The sequence below is a fragment of the Pseudophryne corroboree genome, chromosome 6 (genome assembly GCF_028390025.1).
Source record: "Pseudophryne corroboree isolate aPseCor3 chromosome 6, aPseCor3.hap2, whole genome shotgun sequence".
Classification (NCBI taxonomy): Eukaryota; Metazoa; Chordata; class Amphibia; order Anura; family Myobatrachidae; genus Pseudophryne; species Pseudophryne corroboree.
In genome coordinates, this window is record NC_086449.1 from 141,942,078 (window position 1) to 141,962,606 (window position 20,529).

General features: G+C 46.8%; 1 protein-coding gene across 2 annotated transcripts in view; it reads left to right on the forward strand.

Annotated features, from left to right (window-relative positions):
• Positions 1-20,529, forward strand: part of NUDCD3 (NudC domain containing 3) — a 104,387-nt gene that overhangs the window by 68,837 nt on the left and 15,021 nt on the right. For both annotated transcript variants that reach the window (XM_063931927.1, XM_063931926.1), the window contains exon 6: positions 18,604-18,792. In XM_063931927.1, the coding sequence (XP_063787997.1) occupies positions 18,604-18,792 (189 nt within the window). The remainder of the gene's footprint in view (positions 1-18,603; positions 18,793-20,529) is intronic.

The following is a 20,529-nucleotide window of genomic DNA, read 5'->3' on the forward strand; positions in this document are numbered from 1 at the left end:
ATAAGGTTATCCCTGTATATATATATATATAGCGCTGGGTGTGTGCTGGCAGACTCTCCCTCTGTCTCTCCAAAGGGCTAAGTGGGGTCCTGTCCTCTATCAAGCATTCCCGGTGTGTGTGCTGTGTGTCGGTACGCGTGTGTCGACATGTATGAGGAGGAAAATGAGGTGGAAGCGGAGCAGTTGCCTGTGTTAGTGATGTCACCCCCTAGGGAGTCGACACCTGACTGGATGATTGTATTTAAACAATTAAGTGATAATGTCAGCAATTTGCAAAAAACTGTTGACGACATGAGACAGCCGGCAAATCAATTAGTGCCTGTCCAGGCGTCTCAGACACCGTCAGGGGCGCTAAAACGCCCGTTACCTCAGTGGGTCGACACAGACCCAGACACAGATACTGAGTCTAGTGTCGACGGTGACGAGACAAACGTGATGTCCAGCAGGGCCACACGTTACATGATCACAGCAATGAAAGAGGCATTGAACCTTTCTGACACTACAAGTACCACAAAGAAGGGTATTATGTGGGGTGAGAAAAAACTACCAATAGTTTTTCCTGAGTCAGATGAAATAAATGAGGTGTGTGAAAAAGCGTGGGTTTTCCCCGATAAAAAACAGCTAATTTCTAAAAAATTATTAGCACTATATCCTTTCCCGCCAGAGGTTAGGACGCGCTGGGAAACACCCCCTAGGGTAGATAAGGCGCTCACACGTTTATCTAAACAAGTAGCGTTACCGTCCCCTGATACGGCCACCCTCAAAGAACCGGCTGATAGAAGGCTGGAAAATATCCTAAAAAGTATATACACACATACTGGTGTTATACTGCGACCAGCAATCGCCTCAGCCTGGATGTGCAGTGCTGGAGTCGCATGGTCGGATTCCCTGACCGAGAATATTGATACCCTGGATAGGGACAATATTTTGTTAACTATAGAACATTTAAAGGATGCATTGCTATATATGCGTGATGCACAGAGGGATATTTGCACCCTGGCATCAAGAGTAAGTGCTATGTCCATCTCTGCCAGAAGAGCGTTATGGACGCGACAGTGGTCAGGGGATGCGGATTCCAAACGGCACATGGAAGTATTGCCGTATAAAGGGGAGGAGTTATTTGGGGCTGGTCTATCGGACCTGGTGGCCACGGCAACGGCTGGAAAATCCACCTTTTTACCCCAGGTCACTCCACATCAGCAGAAAAAGACACCGTCTTTTCAAACTCAGTCCTTTCGTTCCCATAAGTACAAGCGAGCAAAAGGCCACTCTTTTCTGCCCCGGGGCAGAGGAAGAGGAAAAAGACTGCACCATGCAGCCGCTTCACAGGAGCAGAAGCCCTCCCCTGCTTCTGCCAAGTCTTCAGCATGACGCTGGGGCTTTACAAGCAGACTCAGATATGGTGGGGGCCCGTCTCAAGAATTTCAACGCGCAGTGGGCTCACTCGAAAGTGGATCCCTGGATTCTACAGGTAGTATCGCAGGGGTACAAACTGGAATTCGAGGCGTTTCCCCCTCGTCGTTTCCTGAAGTCTGCTTTACCAAAGTCTCCCTACGACAGGGAGGCAGTTTTGGAAGCCATTCACAAGCTGTATTCCCAGCAGGTGATAATCAAGGTACCCCTCCTGCAACAAGGAAAGGGGTATTATTCCACGCTGTTTGTGGTACCGAAGCCGGACGGCTCGTGAGAGCAATTTTAAATCTGAAATCTTTGAACACTTACATAAAAAGGTTCAAATTCAAGATGGAGTCACTCAGAGCAGTGATAGCGAACCTGGAAGAAGGGGACTATATGGTGTCTCTGGACATCAAAGATGCTTATCTCCACGTCCCAATATACCCTTCTCACCAAGGGTACCTCAGGTTTGTAGTACAAAACTGTCATTATCAGTTTCAGACGCTGCCGTTTGGATTGTCCACGGCACCTCGGGTCTTTACCAAGGTAATGGCCGAAATGATGATTCTTCTACGAAGAAAAGGCATTTTAATTATCCCTTACTTGGACGATCTCCTGATAAGGGCAAGATCCAGGGAACAGTTAGAAGTCGGAGTAGCACTATCTCAGGTAGTGTTACGTCAGCACGGGTGGATTCTAAATATTCCAAAATCGCAGCTGATTCCAACGACACGTCTACTGTTCCTAGGAATGATTCTGGACACAGTCCAGAAGAAGGTGTTTCTCCCGGAGGAGAAGGCCAGGGAGTTATCCGAGCTAGTCTGGAACCTCCTAAAACCAGGACAGGTCTCAGTGCATCAGTGCACGAGGGTCCTGGGGAAAATGGTGGCTTCTTACGAAGCGATTCCATTCGGAAGATTCCATGCAAGAACATTTCAGTGGGATCTACTGGACAAATGGTCCGGATCGCATCTGCAGATGCATCAGCGGATAACCCTGTCGCCAAGGACAAGGGTGTCTCTCCTGTGGTGGCTGCAGAGTGCTCATCTACTAGAGGACCGCAGATTTGGCATTCAGGATTGGATCCTGGTAACCACGGATGCCAGCCTGAGAGGCTGGGGAGCAGTCACACAGGGAAGGAATTTCCAGGGCCTGTGGTCAAGCTTGGAAACGTCTCTTCATATAAACATTCTGGAACTAAGGGCCATTTACAATGCCCTAAGTCAAGCAAAACCTCTGCTTCAGGGTCAGGCGGTGTTGATCCAATCGGACAACATCACGTCAGTCGCCCACGTAAACAGACAGGGCGGCACGAGAAGCAGGAGGGCAATGGCAGAAGCTGCAAGGATTCTTCGCTGGGCGGAAAATCATGTGATAGCACTGTCAGCAGTATTCATTCCGGGAGTGGACAACTGGGAAGCAGACTTCCTCAGCAGACACGACCTTCACCCGGGAGAGTGGGGACTTCACCCAGAAGTCTTCTACCTGATTGTAAACCGTTGGGAAAAACCAAAGGTGGACATGATGGCGTCACGTCTAAACAAAAAACTGGACAGATATTGCACCAGGTCAAGGGACCCTCAGGCAATAGCAGTGGACGCTCTGGTAACGCCGTGGGTGTACCAGTCAGTGTATGTGTTCCCTCCTCTGCCTCTCATACCAAAAGTACTGAGAATCATAAGAAGGAGAGGAGTAAGAACTATACTCTTGGTTCCGGATTGGCCAAGAAGGACTTGGTACCCGGAACTTCAAGAGATGCTCACGGACGAACCGTGGCCTCTACCTCTAAGAAAGGACCTGCTACTGCAGGGGCCTTGTCTGTTCCAAGACTTACCGCGGCTGCGTTTGACGGCATGGCGGTTGAACGCCGGATCCTAAAGGAAAAGGGCATTCCAGAAGAAGTCATCCCTACTCTGGTCAAAGCCAGGAAGGAAGTAACCGCAAAACATTATCACCGCATCTGGCGTAAATATGTTGCGTGGTGTGAGGCCAAGAAGGCCCCTACAGAGGAATTTCAACTGGGTCGTTTCCTGCATTTCCTGCAAACAGGACTGTCTATGGGCCTAAAATTAGGGTCCATTAAGGTTCAAATTTCGGCCTTGTCGATTTTCTTCCAGAAAGAACTGGCTTCAGTACCTGAAGTTCAGACATTTGTGAAAGGGGTGCTGCACATACAGCCTCCTTTTGTGCCTCCAGTGGCACCTTGGGATCTCAATGTTGTATTGAGTTTTCTAAAATCACATTGGTTTGAACCACTTTCCACTGTGGACTTAAAATATCTCACGTGGAAGGTGTCGATGCTGTTAGCCTTGGCTTCAGCCAGGCGTGTGTCAGAATTGGCGGCTTTATCATATAAAAGCCCTTACTTAATTTTTCATTCTGACAGGGCGGAATTGAGGATTCGTCCTCAATTTCTACCTAAGGTGGTTTCTGCATTTCACATGAACCAACCTATTGTGGTGCCTGCGGCTACTAGGGACTTGGAGGACTCCAAGTTGCTAGACGTTGTCAGGGCCCTGAAAATATATGTTTCCAGGACGGCTGGAGTCAGGAAAACTGACTCGCTGTTTATCCTGTATGCACCCAACAAGCTGGGTGCTCCTGCTTCAAAGCAGACGATTGCTCGTTGGATTTGTAGTACAATTCAGCTTGCACATTCCGTGGCAGGATTGCCACAGCCAAAATCAGTAAAAGCCCATTCCACAAGGAAAGTGGGCTCATCTTGGGCGGCTGCCCGAGGGGTCTCGGCTTTACAACTTTGCCGAGCAGCTACTTGGTCAGGGGCAAACACGTTTGCTAAATTCTACAAATTTGATACCCTGGCTGAGGAGGACCTGGAGTTCTCTCATTCGGTGCTGCAGAGTCATCCGCACTCTCCCGCCCGTTTGGGAGCTTTGGTATAATCCCCATGGTCCTTACGGAGTCCCAGCATCCACTAGGACGTCAGAGAAAATAAGATTTTACTTACCGATAAATCTATTTCTCGTAGTCCGTAGTGGATGCTGGGCGCCCATCCCTAGTGCGGATTGTCTGCAATACTTGTATATAGTTATTGTTACAAAAATTTGGGTTATTATTGTTTGAGCCATCTTTTCAGAGGCTCCTTTGCATTTATCATACTGTTAACTGGGTTCAGATCACGAGTTGTACGGTGTGATTGGTGTGGCTGGTATGAGTCTTACCCGGGATTCAAGATCCTTCCTTATTATGTACGCTCGTCCGGGCACAGTATCCTAACTGAGGCTTGGAGGAGGGTCATAGGGGGAGGAGCCAGTGCACACCACCTGATCCTTAAGCTTTTATTTTGTGCCCTGTCTCCTGCGGAGCCGCTATTCCCCATGGTCCTTACGGAGTCCCAGCATCCACTACGGACTACGAGAAATAGATTTATCGGTAAGTAAAATCTTATTTTTTTGCCTTATATTCCCTCACAATCTAAGAAAGCGCCTCATTATCAAATGCAGTCCTTTCGTTCAAATAAAAGCAAAAGAGTACGTGGATCGTCCTTTCTTGCCAGAGGTAAGGGCAGAGGGAAAAAGCTGCACAACACAGCTAGTTCCCAGGAACAGAAGTCCTCCCCGGGCTCTGCAAAATCCACCGCATGACGCTGGGGCTCCCCTGAGGGAGTCCGCTCCAGTGGGGGCACGTCTTCGACTTTTCAGCCACATCTGGGTTCAATCACAGGTGGATCCCTGGGCAATGGAAATTGTTTCCCAGGGATACAAGCTGGAATTCGAAGAGGTGCCTCCTCGCCGGTTTTTCAAATCGGCGCTACCAACTTCTCCCCTGGAAAGGGAGATAGTGTTACATGCGATTCAAAAATTGTGTCTTCAACAAGTGGTGGCCGAGGTTCCCCTGCTTCAGAGAGGGAAGGGGTACTACTTAACCCTGTTTGTGGTCCCGAAACCGGACGGTTCGGTCAGACGCATTTTGAATTTAAAATCCCTGAACCTTTACTTAAAACGGTTCAAGTTCAAGATGGAATCGCTCAGAGCGGTCATCGACAGCCTGGAAGGGGGGGATTTTATGGTATCGCTGGACATAAAGGATGCATACCTGCATGTTCCCATATATCCTCCTCATCAGGCGTACCTGAGATTTGCGATACAGGATTGTCATTACCAATTTCAGACGTTGCCGTTTGGGCTTTCCACGGCCCCGAACAATTATCCCGTACTTGGACGATCTCCTCATAAAAGCGAGATCACGGGAGAAGTTGCAGAACAGCGTATCCCTTTCACTGAAGGTGTTACAGCGACACGGCTGGATTCTCAATATTCCAAAGTCGCAGCTGAATCCTACGACTCGCCTGCCCTTCTTGGGCATGATTCTAGACACAGACCAGAAAAGGGGTTTTCTTCCGGTAGAAAAAGCGCAGGAACTCATGACTCTAGTCAAGAACCTGTTGAAGCCGAAACAAGTGTCAGTACATCATTGCACTCAAGTCCTGGGAAAAATGGTGGCGACATACGAAGCCATTCCCTTCGGCAGGTTCCATGCAAGGACTTTCCAATGGGACCTATTGGACAAATGGTCCGGGTCACATCTGCACATGCATCAGCGGATCACCCTGTCCCCCAGGGCCAGGGTATCTCTCCTGTGGTGGCTGCAGAGTGCTCACCTTCTAGAGGGCCGCAGGTTCGGCATTCAGGATTGGATCCTGGTGACCACGGACGCGAGCCTCCGGGGTTGGGGAGCAGTCACACAGGGAAGAAATTTCCAAGGCCTTTGGTCAAGTCAAGAGACTTGTCTTCACATCAACATCCTGGAACTAAGGGCCATATACAACGCCCTACGTCAAGCGGAGACCTTACTTCGCTACCGACCAGTGCTGATTCAGTCGGACAACGTCACCGCAGTAGCTCATGTAAACCGCCAAGGCGGCACAAGGAGCAGAGTGGCGATGGCGGAAGCCACCAGAATTCTTCGCTGGGCGGAGAATTATGTAAGCGCACTGTCAGCAGTGTTCATTCCGGGAGTGGACAACTGGGAAGCAGACTTCCTCAGCAGACACGACCTGCATCCGGGAGAGTGGGGACTTCATCAGGAAGTCTTCGCACAGATTGCAAGTCGGTGGGGACTGCCCCAAATAGACATGATGGCATCCCGTCTCAACAAAAAGCTACAAAGGTATTGCACCAGGTCAAGAGATCCTCAGGCGGTAGCTGTGGACGCCCTAGTGACACCGTGGGTGTTCAAGTCGGTCTATGTATTTCCTCCTCTTCCTCTCATACCCAAGGTGTTGAGAATAATAAGAAAAAGAGGAGTGGGAACGATACTCGTTGTTCCGGATTGGCCATGAAGGACCCAGGAAATGCTTACAGAAGATCCGTGGCCTCTTCCTCTAAGACAGCACCTGTTGCAACAGGGTCCCTGTCTGTTCCAAGACTTACCGCGGCTGCGTTTGACGGCATGGCGGTTGTACGCCGGATCCTAACGGAAAAAGGTATTCCGGATGAGGTCATTCCTACGCTAATAAAGGCTCGGAAGGACGTGACATCTAAACATTATCACCGAATATGGAGAAAATATGTTTCTTGGTGTGAGGCCAGGAATGCTCCTACGGAAGAATTCCATCTAGGCCGTTTTCTTCACTTCCTACAAAGTGGAGTGAATTTGGGCCTAAAATTAGGCTCCATTAAGGTTCAGATTTCGGCCTTATCCATTTTCTTTCAAATGGAATTGGCCTCTCTACCTGAAGTACAGACTTTTGTGAAGGGAGTACTGCATATTCAGCCTCCTTTTGTGCCTCTGGTGGCGCCTTGGGACCTTAACGTGGTGTTAAGTTTTCTTAAGTCACATTGGTTTGAACCACTTAAAGCAGTGGAGTTGAAATATCTCACTTGGAAGGTGGTCATGTTGTTAGCCTTGGCTTCGGCTAGGCGAGTTTCGGAATTAGCTGCTTTATCACATAAAAGCCCCTATCTGGTTTTCCATATGGATAGAGCGGAATTGCGGACCCGTCCCCAATTCCTACCTAAGGTGGTCTCATCCTTTCATATGAACCAACCTATTGTCGTGCCTGTGGCTACACGTGACTTGGAGGATTCCGAGTCCCTTGATGTGGTCAGGGCTTTGAAGATTTACGTGGCCAGAAGGGCGAGGATCAGAAAAACAAGCTCTGTTTGTCCTGTATGCAGCCAACAAGCTTGGCGGCCCTGCTTCAAAGCAGACTATTGCTCGCTGGATCTGTAACACGATTCAGCAGGCACATTCTACGGCAGGATTGCCGTTACCAAAATCGGTTAAGGCCCATTCCACTAGGAAGGTGGGCTCGTCTTGGGCGGCTGCCCGAGGGGTCTCGGCACTACAGCTGTGTCGAGCTGCTACTTGGTCGTGGTCAAACACCTTTGCAAAATTCTGTAAGTTTGATACCCTAGCTGAGGAGGACCTCCTGTTTGCTCGATCGGTGCTGCAGAGTCATCCGCACTCTCCCGCCCGTTTGGGAGCTTTGGTATAATCCCCATGGTCCTTACGGAGTCCCAGCATCCTCTAGGACGTTAGAGAAAATAAGATTTTAAACCTACCGGTAAATCTTTTTCTCGTAGTCCTTAGAGGATGCTGGGAGCCCGTCCCAAGTGCGGACTATTTCTGCAAGACTTGTATATAGTTATTGCTTTCATAAGGGTTATGTTATAGTTTCGTCGGTCTTGGACCGATGATATGTTGTTGTCCATACTGTTAACTAGATTGTATATCACAGGTTATACGGTGTGATTGGTGTGGTTGGTATGAATCTTGCCCTTAGATTAACAAAAATCCTTTCCTCGTACTGTCCGTCTCCTCTGGGCACAGTTTCTCTAACTGAGGTCTGGAGGAGGGGCATAGAGGGAGGAGCCAGTGCTCACCCAGATCCAAAGTCTTTCTTAAAGTGCCCATGTCTCCTGCGGAGCCCGTCTATCCCCCATGGTCCTTACGGAGTCCCAGCATCCTCTACGGACTACGAGAACAAGATTTACCGGTAGGTTTAAAATCTTATTTTATTTTTTTATTTTTTTACTACTGATTTTAATTTTAATAGAACCAGCTGAGCATCTCCCCAGTTGCTCATTGCTCCTTTATCCCTACAGTCTGTCCTCTTCTAATTCAATAGAGTGACATGACTGCTGTTTGCGGTGTGTGTGTGTGTGTGTGTGTGTGTGTGTGTGTGTGTGTGTGTGTGTGTGTGTGTTTGCGGTGTGTGTTTGCGGTGTGTGTGTGTGTGTGTGTGTGTGTTTGCGGTGTGTGTGTGTGTGTGTGTGTGTGTGTGTGTGTGTGTGTGTGTGTGTACTACAAACATGGCCTCTAAAGTACCAACCAAAAACACACAAATTTACTATGTGTGTTCAAAATGTGAAAAAAGAGCACAAATGTTGGCAGCTCTGGAGTGTGCGACACATGTTTAGGCAAAGGCCGGGAGTAGTGGTCCATCTGGGTCTTGGGGAAATGCCTTAGCTGATTTGTCCAGAGAAATGGTGGAGTCTTGCAAGCAACATTTGGAATGGGTTGCGGGATTTTCTAAAAATATGGAAGAATTCCTGATTAGTCTTACCCCTCCTACACAGGTAGACAAACCTGTTCGAAAATCAGTAAAGAGACCCCTTCCTGCTCTGCAAGAGGAGTCAGTGGAAGAAGAGGGTCTCTTGGTAGATGACGGGGACAGGTAGTCGGGGGAAGAGGTATTTGAGATTTCCCCTTCAGAGGAGGATTCAGAGGTTAAGGGGTTAGAATCCCTTACTGAAGCAGTTAAACAGGTCCTTAACTTCAAAGAGGATGAAGTCAAGGAACCTGAGGTTTTCGACCTGTTTGGATCTCAAAAGCCACGGATGGCAGTATTCCCCATTCCTAAAAGACACTTCATGAACAGATGGGTGAGGCCTGGAAACAACCAGATAAGCGTTTCCAATTGCCCAAGAAATTTACAGTTAACAATCACTTGCCGAAAGGGGTCATGACAAAATGGGAGATCCCAACTAATGTGGATGCATCTTTAGCTAGATTGTCAAAAAAGATGATCTTACCTATACCAAATATAACTACATTAAAAGATACTTCGGACCGCAAGTTGGACACAGCGCTAAAGTCCATCTTTGTGGCAGCTGGAGCATCATACAGACCAACGCTGTAGAGTGCCTGGGTCAGTAAGGCCGTTGTGGCTTGGGCTGGTCAAATAGTCAGTGCAGTGACAGTAGAGGGTAACCAGGAGGAGATTTCTTGCTTAGCGAAGCATATAAGTGAGCCGGCCACTTATCTTTGCCAAGCCACAAAAGATGCTAGTAGGATAGCATCACATATTTCAGCTTCAGCAGTGTCTGCAAGGCGTATTTTATGGCTCAGAGATTGGCAGGTGGATTTGGACTCTTAAAAAAGCCGTAGAGGCCATTCCTTTTGTAGGGGATACTTTTTTTTGGTCCAGAATTAGACAAATGGGTTTCACAGGCCACGGTTGGAAAATCGACTTTCTTGCATACTACATACCCTAGAACCACACCGGCTGTCAGATGAAGTTATGCAGGACAGACCTTCACTTCATTTAGAGCTCAATCCTTTCGTGCCAGGGGTAGAGGTTTTGGAGGACAATCTCGCGGAAACAGAGGAAGAGGCCGTCCCCAGTCAGCATACCGAAAACAGAACTCTAAGGCCATGGAAAAATCAGTGGCATGACGGTCTTCCAGTTCATCTTGGGTCTACCAAGGTGGGCGCCCAGTTGACAAGGTTTCAGGAAGTCTGGGCCGAAACCTCTCCAGATGTCTGGATAAACAATATTATATCCCAGGGCTACAAAATAAAATTTATCATACGTCCTCATAGTCAATACTTTACTACGGGTCTACCTCAGTGCCCTCAAAAGGCAAGGGCGTTGAAATCGGCTATCCAAAGGTTGATTCTATCAGAGGTGATAGTTCAGGTGCTGGTACCACAGAGAGGGACGGGCTTTTATGCAAGTCTTTTTGTGGTACCCAAACCAGATGATTCAGTCAGACCCATTCTAAACCTAAAGGTGTTAAACCAATTTTTAACAGTTTACCGGTTCAAGATGGAATCGATACAGTCAGTCATCGCAGGGTTGGAACAGCAGGAATTCATGCTATCTATGGACAGAAAGGACACGTACCTCCATGTTCCAAATTAGGTGCCACATCAAGCGTATCTGAGGTTTGCTGTGGAGAAGGACCACTACCAATTCAGAGCACTACTGTTCGGTCTGTCCTCGGCTCCAAGGATCTTCACAAAGAACATGGCGGTCATGGTAGCAAAATTACTATCCATAGGGGTAACAATAATACCGTACCTGGACGATCTTTTGATCAAGGCCACGTCCCCGGAAAGTTTAATCAGGGATGCAAGATTGACTCATCAGGTCCTGACTCGATACGGCTGGATGGTCAGCTTCAAGAAATCCAAGTTACTTACATCCCAAAGATTTCAGTTCTTGGATCTGGTTCTGTACACGACTCAACTAAAGGTTTTTCTACCAGAAGACTAGATCCAAGACATCAGGCACATGGTTCAACAGGTCTTGCAAAATCAGAGGGTGTCTCTACACCTTTGCATATGGCTTCTGGGGAAAATGGTAGCATCCTTCGAAGCGATTCAGTACGGCAGACTTCACTCAAAAACATTTCAGATGGACCTGATCTCACAGGGGGCAGGCATGCATCTGTTTCTTCACAGGAAAATTTGCCTGTCGTCTCAAACCAGAATTTCCTTGATTTGGTGGTCGATCCACAGAAACCTAACAATGGGAAAGCGTTTCAGAATCTGGGATTGGATTATCTTGACGACTGATGCAAGTCTCAGAGGTTGCGGTGCAGTACTGGACAACCAGCAATTTCAGGGGAGATGGGCCCAGTATGAGATCAGTCTCCCAATAAATGTGCTGGAACTCCAAGCTATCTACATTACGCACCTTCAAACGGAGTGTCTAGTACGAGCTCAGCACGTGAGGATACAATCCGACAATGTCACAGCAGCGGCGTATATAAACCGTCAGGGAGGAACGAAAAGCCAGATGGCCTTTACAGAAGCTACAAAGAGTCTGTCTTGGGCGGAAAAACGTGACATAATTCTTTAGGTAGTCTTCATTCCCGGAGTAGACAACTGGGAGGCGGATTATCTCAGCCGCCAAAACATGCATCCAGGAGAGTGGAGTCTACACCCCCAGGTATTCGAGGCAGTGGTAAGAACGTGGTGGTTTCCACAGATAGATTTAATGGCATCTCGACACAATCATCAACTTCCGAGATATGTGACCAGAACACGAGATCCAGCGGCGGAGGCAATGGATGCACTGTCAATTCACTGGCCTTACGATCTGGTATACATATTTCCACCATTTCCTCTATTAACAAGAGAGTTAAAGAAGGTAAAACAGGAAAGGGCGTGGGTAATTCTGATAGCATCGGACTGGCCTCTCAGAAGTTGGTACTCTGATCTGAGGGGTCTCCTATCTGAGGAGCCTTGTAGGTTGACGCAGAGGGAGGATCTGTTTTGACATGGTCCATTCCTGCACCCAGATCTGAATCGCCTACGTTTAACGGCGTGGGTTTTGAGACCAAGATACTAAGGGAAAGGGGCATTCCCAGTTAAGCTATCCCTACAATGTTAGCGGCAAGGAAGCCGGTTACTGTGGTACACTATCCTAGAATCTGGAAAAGATACATGGATTGGTGCCAGCCTAGTGGTTGGAACCCCAGACAGTTTCATCTTACCAGATTGTTTTGCTTTCTACAAGCTGGTTTGGACGGAGGTTTGAGGTTGGAATCCTTAAACTGACCTTTGTCTCTCCTGTCTCCTTAGGACTTGTGCCGGTAAGGCCACAGCGACGTCATTGCATCTACTGCCCTCGCCTGAGGGTCCCTGGTTCGTAAGCAATACCAACGAAGCTTCTTGTTGAGTCGAGAAGCCATCATGTCTATTTGTGGGCAGCCGATGATCTGCTGAAACACCTGATGGTGAAGCCCCCACTCTCCTGGGTGGAGATTGCGACGACTCAGGAAATCCGCTTCCCTGTTGTCTACTCCCGGAATGAAGATTGCGGACATTGCTCTTGCATTTCTTTCTGCCCAGAGGAGTATCTTTGACACTTCTCGCATGCATGCCTTGCTTTTTGTCCCTCCTTGTCAATTGATGTACGCCACTGCTGTGGCGTTGTCCGACTGTACCTGGATCGCTTGATCCCTGAGTAGAGGAGAGGCCTGAAGCAGAGCATTGCAGATCGCCCAAAGTTCCAGAATGTTGATCAGAAGTAGGGCTTCGTGGGGTGACCACCTGCCCTGGAACGGAGCACCCTGGGTGACAGCTCCCCATCCTCGCATCTGTCGTGAGGAGTATACAATCCTGAATCCTGAAACTTCAACCTTCCAGTAGGTTTGAGGACTGTAGCCACCACAGGAGGGAAATCATGGCTTGAGATGACAGTCATATTAATCGGTGCATCTGACAATGTGATCCGGACCACTTGCTCAGGAGATCCAATTGAAATGTTCTGGCATGGAACCTTCCATACTGGATTGCCTCGTATGAGGCTACAATTTTCCCCAGCAATCGTATGCAAAGATGGATAGATATTCAAGTAGGCCGTAGAACCATTCGGACCATTTCCTGGAGTGTTCTCACTTTGTCCTCTGGGAGGAACACTTTCTAGGCCCCAGTATCCAGCAACATTCCCAGGAACAGGAGCTTCTGAGTTGGCTCCAGGTGGGACTTCTGTAAATTGAGGATTCACCCATGGTGTGACAGAAGCTGGATAGTGCGGTCTGTATGGAGCAATAAAAGCTCCCTGGATCTTGCTTTGATCAGGAGATTATCCAGGTTAGGGATAACATTGACCCCCTGGACCCGGAGTTGGAACATCATCTCTGCCATCACCTACGTGAACACCCTTGGAGCTGTGAACAGGCCGAAGGGTAGCACCTGGAACTGGTAGTGATCGTTCAACAGGTCAAACCTCAGGTAAGCCTGATGAGTTGGCCAAATCGGGATATGGAGATAGGCGTCATTGATATCCAGGGAGACCATGAACTCCCGTTCTTCCAAGCCCGCAATCACTGCTCGCAAGGATTCCATCTTGAACTGGAAAACCTTTAGGTAAGGGTTCAAGGATTTAGGTTTTGGTACCACGAACAGGTTTGAGTAGTAACCCTGTCCCTGTTGTTGTTGTTGCAGCAGCAGCAGCACCGGAACAATGACTTGGGATTGGACCAACTTTAGGATGGCCTGTTGCAGCATAACACGCGTATCCTCCAAAGCTGTTAAGGTTTAATTTGAAAAATCGGTGGGGAGGAACACCGTCAAACTCCAGCTTGTAGCCCTGAGAAATGAGGTCCTGTACCCAGGTATCCTCGCAGGAACTTTCCCAGATGCGGCTGAAGTGACGCAGCCAAGATCCCACCACGAGATCTCCTCGGGGTGGGCGGGCACCGTCATGCTGAGGCCGTAGTGGAAGCTGAACTGGTGCTTTGTTCTTGGGAACCTGCAGATGCTGGCTTTTTTGCCTTACCTCTGGTGTCTCGTGCTGCGTTTGAGGCGCCTCCGGTTCAGGATCAAAACATAGTGGTCTGAAAGGACTGAGTAGATGGCCCCGAGCAGGAACGCCTAGCCGGTGGGGCACCAGAGGGGAGAAACGTGGAATTCCCCGCAGCAGCTTTGGAAATCCACGAAACCAACTCAACCCCGAATAGCCACTCCCCTGAGAAAGGGAGAGACATCATACTATGCTCGGAATCTGCGTCCACTATCCACTGGCGCAGCCATAAAGCTCTGCGCTCCGTCACTGCCATGGCAGTAGTACTCACATTATTTCTTTAATAGTCGCACAGGACACATGCAGTGTCCTGAATGTGTTTGATCAGAGTAACCATACTCACCAGAGACATATCCCCCACGAGGCCCCCTTGAACTGACCCCCCCCCCCTTCCCAGTTGTGAATGGCATGTGTCAACCAGCAACTCACTACCACAGGGCTTTGTGATATAGCAGCTGCTGAGGAATAGACTTTAGTGTAGTCTTCTAGTTTTCTATCCCCAGGGTCCTTCAAAGCCGAGGAGCCAGGGACTGGTGACACCACCTCTTTAGACTGGCATGAGACAAAGTCGTCAACAGCCGGGGGATCTTCCCAGTTTTTCCTGCCTTCAGGAGAAAATGGGAAAGTGTTAAGAAGCGTCTGGCCACCTGGAATTTTTTATCAGGATTTTTCCAGGCCAACTTTAAACATATCATCTAATTCCTTAGAATCAGAAAGTGACGCTAACCTTTTTCTGTGAGGAGAAAAACTACAGCTTTACTGCATCGTTTTCTACTGGGTGTTTTAACACATCCCTGATGGCAATTATGAGGGGCTCAAGCCCTTGTGTAGGAGATGAATCCTCAATAATAGGGTCCATCTCCTCCCCCTCCTTCTGTCCCTCATCAGTTACTGAGAGTAAGCAGGCAGACCACGTGTATGTGGCCCTGAGCTGGGAAGAAGGGTCTGTCCTCTGCCTCTTGCAGTCAGGTCTGCTGTAGTCGCTGTGTCTTATGACTATTTGCAGAGAGCTGAGAGAACATGTCTGCCATCCAGGGAGTTTAACCAGGATGGCTGCCTCCTCCCCCCTTAGCCGCCTCCTCACAATCCTGTGAGGACTTGCAATTTCATAAGACGGGGCGGGGGGGGAAGGGGGGGGGAATCTGCATGTGCATAATGGTGTTTGCCATATTCACAGGAGACAAACTCTCACACACAACACACAGACACTGTACATGCAAGCCTGCCCTTGATTGGTATGTGAGTAGGAGACCCAGAGAAAATGACCAGCACACCAAGCCTAGCAGACTCAGGGAGACTGCAGGCTGTAACTTTATACTGTGACTCAGTGGAACACCGGTGTTTTTTCCTTATGAGGACTCTATTTACAAGTATAATAGCTGTTCTACCCCTTTCTAACACCGCTATATCTGGAGTGCTGGAGGAGCTGTTGTTAGAAGCAGAGGAAGGCGCCAAGAAGCCGCTGGTCCCGCTCTGAGGTAGCTCCGCCTCCTGCAATGGTGCCGGAGCTATACGCTTATTTATACTGGCAAAAGTCTCCTTTTTGTGTAAATAGTGTAAATACAGCTTGAGTATCCCATATCCAAATATTCCGAAATACGGAATATTCCGAAATACGGACTTTTTTGAGTGAGAGTGAAATCTTTGTTTTCTGGGGCTCAATGTACTCAAACTTTGTTTAATACACAAAGTTATTAAAAATGTTGTATTAAATGACCTTCAGGCTGTGTGTATAAGGTGTATATGAAACATAAATGAATTGTGTGAATGTACACACACTTTGTTTAATGCACAAAGTTATTAAAAATATTGGCTAAAATTACCTTCAGGCTGTGTATAAGGTGTATATGAAACATAAATGCATTCTGTGCTTAGACTTGGGTCCCATCGCCATGATATATCATTATGGTATGCAATTATTCCAAAATACGGAAAAATCCCATATCCAAAATACCTCTGGTCCCAAGCGTTTTGGATAAGGGATACTCAACCTGTACCTGTTTTCACAACCGCGTGCCAGTGTACACAGGGGGCTATAGCGGGTCCCCCCCCCCAAGAGGGTCCGTTATGCCGCCCCTTGCAGTTTTTTGCCGCACAAGAACCGGGGGATCTCCCTAGCGGGGGCCCCGGTTTGTACTCACCACTGTCGTCACCTTCAGGCAATGTTAGGGGTGTGCGGCGTGCTGCAATTGTGACTGCAAAGGCGCAGTGTCCCTCTGTACAACAACCTCTCCACGTGCAGGTATGCTGTTGCCCAAACAGCATACCGAAAATAACAAAGATTTAAAAAGCAACTGAAGAAAACTCTCTGGAGCTCAGAGAAGTCCATCCTCTCCTGATGTCACTTTTTTCTAAACTGCCTGTGGGAGGGGTCATAGAGGGGAGGAGCCAGCACACCCAGTTGAAGAAATTTAAAGTGCACCGGCTCCTTTGGACCCTGTCTATACCCATCGTACTAGATTCCCCCAATATCCCTTATGGATTTTAGAGAAATATAGAAAACTCTGACTGGTTCACAAACTTTCAAGCACCACTGTATATGTGAAAGCTTTCCAACTCGTCTGTCCAGAGACTATTTAGATAGGTGTGATTGTGGACAGATCTTTTCCTATACACACACCAGAGTTCCGGTCAGTAATCCTCCAGCAGGACACTGCAGCCAACCTCTCTCCAGACACCTCGCAGTTACAGTGGCCAACATTTTGAAAACTTCTACTTGCATATATATCAATGATGTTAGTAGCTGCTTTCATTTTGACATTTTGTATTTCATCTGTAATTTTTAAATTACTCCTGCATTTTACAATAAAAAAACTGGATCACTTTAATACTGAATGATCCCTTGTGATGATGTACAGTCAGGTCCATAAATATTAGGACATCGACATAATTCACATATTTTGGGCTCTATACACCACCACAATGGATTTGAAATGAAACAAACAATATGTGCTTTAACTGCAGACTTTCCACTTTAATTTGAGGGTATTTACATCCAAATCAGGTGAACGGTGTAGGAATTACAACGGTTTCTATATGTGCCTCCCACTTTTTAAGGACCAAAAGTAATGGGTCAGTCGACTCAAAAGCTATTTCATGGATAGGAGTGGGCTATTCCCTCGTTATTTCATTATCAATTAAGCAGGTAAAAGGTCTGGAGTAGATTCCAGGTGTGACATTTGCATTTGGAATCTGTTTGCTGTCTACTCTCAATATGAGATCCAAAGAGCTGCCACTATCAGTGAAGCAAGCCATCATTAGGCTGAAAAATCAAAACAAACCCATCAGAGAGATAGCAAAAACATTAGGTGTGGCAAAATCAACTGTGTGGAACATTCTTAAAAAGAAAGAACGCACCGGAGAGTTCAGCAACACCAAAAGACCCGGATGACCACGGAAAACAACTATGGTGGATGACAGAAGAATTATTTCCTTGGTGAAGAAAAACCCCTTCACAACAGTTGCCCAGATCAAGAACACTCTCCAGGAGGTAGGTGTATATGTGTCAAAGTCAACAATCAAGAAAAGACTTCAGAAGAGTGAAATATAGAGGGTTCACCACAAGATGTAAACCATTGGTGTGCCACAAAAACAGGAAGTCCAGATTAGAGTTTGCCAAACAACATCTAAAAAAGCCTTTACAGTTCTGGAACAAGATTCTATGGACAGATGAGACAAAGATCAACTTGCACCAGAGTGATGGGAAGAGAAGAGTATGGAGAAGGAAAGGAACTGCTCATGATCCAAAACATACCACCTCATCAGTGAAGCATGGTGGTGGTAGTGTCATGGCGTGGGCATGTATGGCTGCCAATGGAACTGGTTCCCTTGTATTTTTTGATAATGTGACTGCTGACAAAAGCAGCAGGATGAATTCTGAAGTGTTTCGGGCAATATTATCTGCTCATATTCAGTCATGCTTCAGAACTCATTGGACGGCGCTTCACAGTGCAGATGGACAATGACCCGAAGCATACTGCGAAAGCAGCCAAAAAGTTTTTTAAGGCAAATAAGTGAAATGTTATGCAATGGCCAAGTCAATCACCTGACCTGAATCTGATTGAGCATGCATTTCACTTGATGAAGACAAAACTGAAGGGAAAATGTTCCAAGAACAAGCAGGAACTGAAGACATTGCCGTAGAGGCCTGGCAGAGCATCACCACCAGGGATGAAACCTAGCGTCTGGTGATATCTGTGCCTTCCAGACTTCAGGCTGTAATTGACTGCAAAGGATTTTCAACAAAGTATTAAAAAGTTAGTTTGATTTAGGATTGTTTAGTTTGTCCCATTACTTTTGGTCCCTTAAAAAGTGGGAGGCACATATATAAACCGTTGTAATTCCTACACCGTTCACCTGATTTGGATGTAAATACCCTCAAATTAAAGCAGAAAGTCTGCAGTTAAAGCACATCTTGTTTGTTTAATTTCAAATCCATTGTGGTGGTGTAGAGAGCCCAAAATACGAGAATTGTGTCAATGTCCCAATATTTACGGACCTGACTGTATTTGTCAAATATTGAGCGTTATCAGTGTAAAATGACTTTTCCTATCATTATGGATCAGACTTTGCATGCCTATAGTTCTTCAGGTGTTGTGGAATTATCCAGCATGCTGGGATTTGTAGTGCTACAACAGCTGAACAGCCAAGCTTTGAATTACTCTTTGAAAGATATACTGTTCAGCAGTGTTCTTCTTCCATAGATCAATCTCAGTAAATGTGGGGAATACTGGTGGAATGCAGTCCTGGAGGGTGAGGAAAAAATAGACATTGATAAAATCAATAAAGAGCGCAGCATGGCTACAGTGGATGAAGAGGAACATGCTGTGCTAGACCGTCTCACATTTGACTACCACCAGAAGATACAGGGGAAACCACAGAGTCACGAAATGGTATGTTGTAGTCATATGTGATCTGGCCACTGACAACATACCAATATAGACTTCTGTGTGTTGGCGACACACAGCTGTAATTCACTTCCATAATTAACACATAGACATATTTCCCTTATACTGACCACACACAGCTGTGATTCACTTCCATTATTACCATGTAGATGTCTTTCCCTTATACTGACCACACACAGCTGTGGTTCACTTCCATTTTACCACATATACATTTGTCTCTTATACTGACCACACACAGCTGTGGTTCACTTCCATTTTACCACATAGACCTCTTTCCCTTATACTGACCACTCACAGCTGTGATTCACTTCCATTAATACCACATAGACTTCTTTCCCTTATACTGACAACACGCAGCTGTGATTCACTTCCATTTCACCACGTAGACTTCTTTCCCTTATACTGACCACTCACAGCTGTGGTTAATTTCCATTATTACCACGTAGACGTCTTTCCCTTATACTGACCACCCACAGCTTTGGTTCACTTCCATTTTACCACATATACATTTGTCTCTTATACTGACCACACACAGCTGTGGTTCACTTCCATTTCACCACATATACATTTGTCTCTTATACTGACCACACACAGCTGTGGTTCACTTCCATTTTACCACGTATACATTTTTCTCTTATACTGACCACACACAGCTGTGGTTCACTTCCATTTCACCACATATACATTTTTCCCTTATACTGACCACACACAGCTGTGGTTCACTTCCATTTTACCACGTAGACTTCTTTCCCTTATACTGACCACTCACAGCTGTGGTTAATTTCCATTATTACCACGTAGACGTCTTTCCCTTATACTGACCACCCACAGCTTTGATTCACTTCCATTTTACCACATAGACATCTTTCCCTTATACTGACCACTCACAGCTGTGATGCACTTCCATTATTACCATATAGACTTCTTTCCCTTATACTGACCACACAAGCTGTGATTCACTTCCATTATTACCATGTAGACTTCTTTTCCTTATACTGACAACACGCAGCTGTGATTCACTTCCATTATTACCACAGACTTTTTTCCCTTATACTGACTACAGAAGCTGTGATTCACTTCCATTAATACCACATAGACGACTTTCCCTTATACTGACCACACACAGCTGTGATTCACTTCCATTATTACCACAGACTTTTTTTCCCTTATACTGACCACACACAGCTGTGATTCACTGCCATTAATACCACATAGACGTCTTTACCTTATACTGACCACACACAGCTGTGGCTCACTTCCATTATTACCACGTAGACGGCTTTACCTTATACTGACCACACACAGATGTAATTCACTTCCATTTTTACCACATATAGACGGCTTTCCCTATATATTTAGTTACCAATTTTCTGCCACATCACACTGCAATTGCATATGTCTGCCCACAAGGAGGATGACATAGTGACAGGAAAACATAGGAAATGTGGGCAGATTATTGAGAATGCACACACACTGCTCGATATTAGGAGATTGTGTCCGAGATTTTTGCTTTGGAACGATAGAGCGGAAAATCAGTCGTTTGTGTTTGTGGTCAAGATTTTCCCAATTTATCAGCGAAACGCAGAAATGATCGTGTGTATGAGCTACTCAAGAAAAATAATACCTCCTAAAGAGCTATTAAAGTTTTTGAAAAATGCTGTACTTGAATGGTTGCTGGGACTCTTAGTGTTAAGACCAGACTCGGCAGTGGCGTAGCTGTAA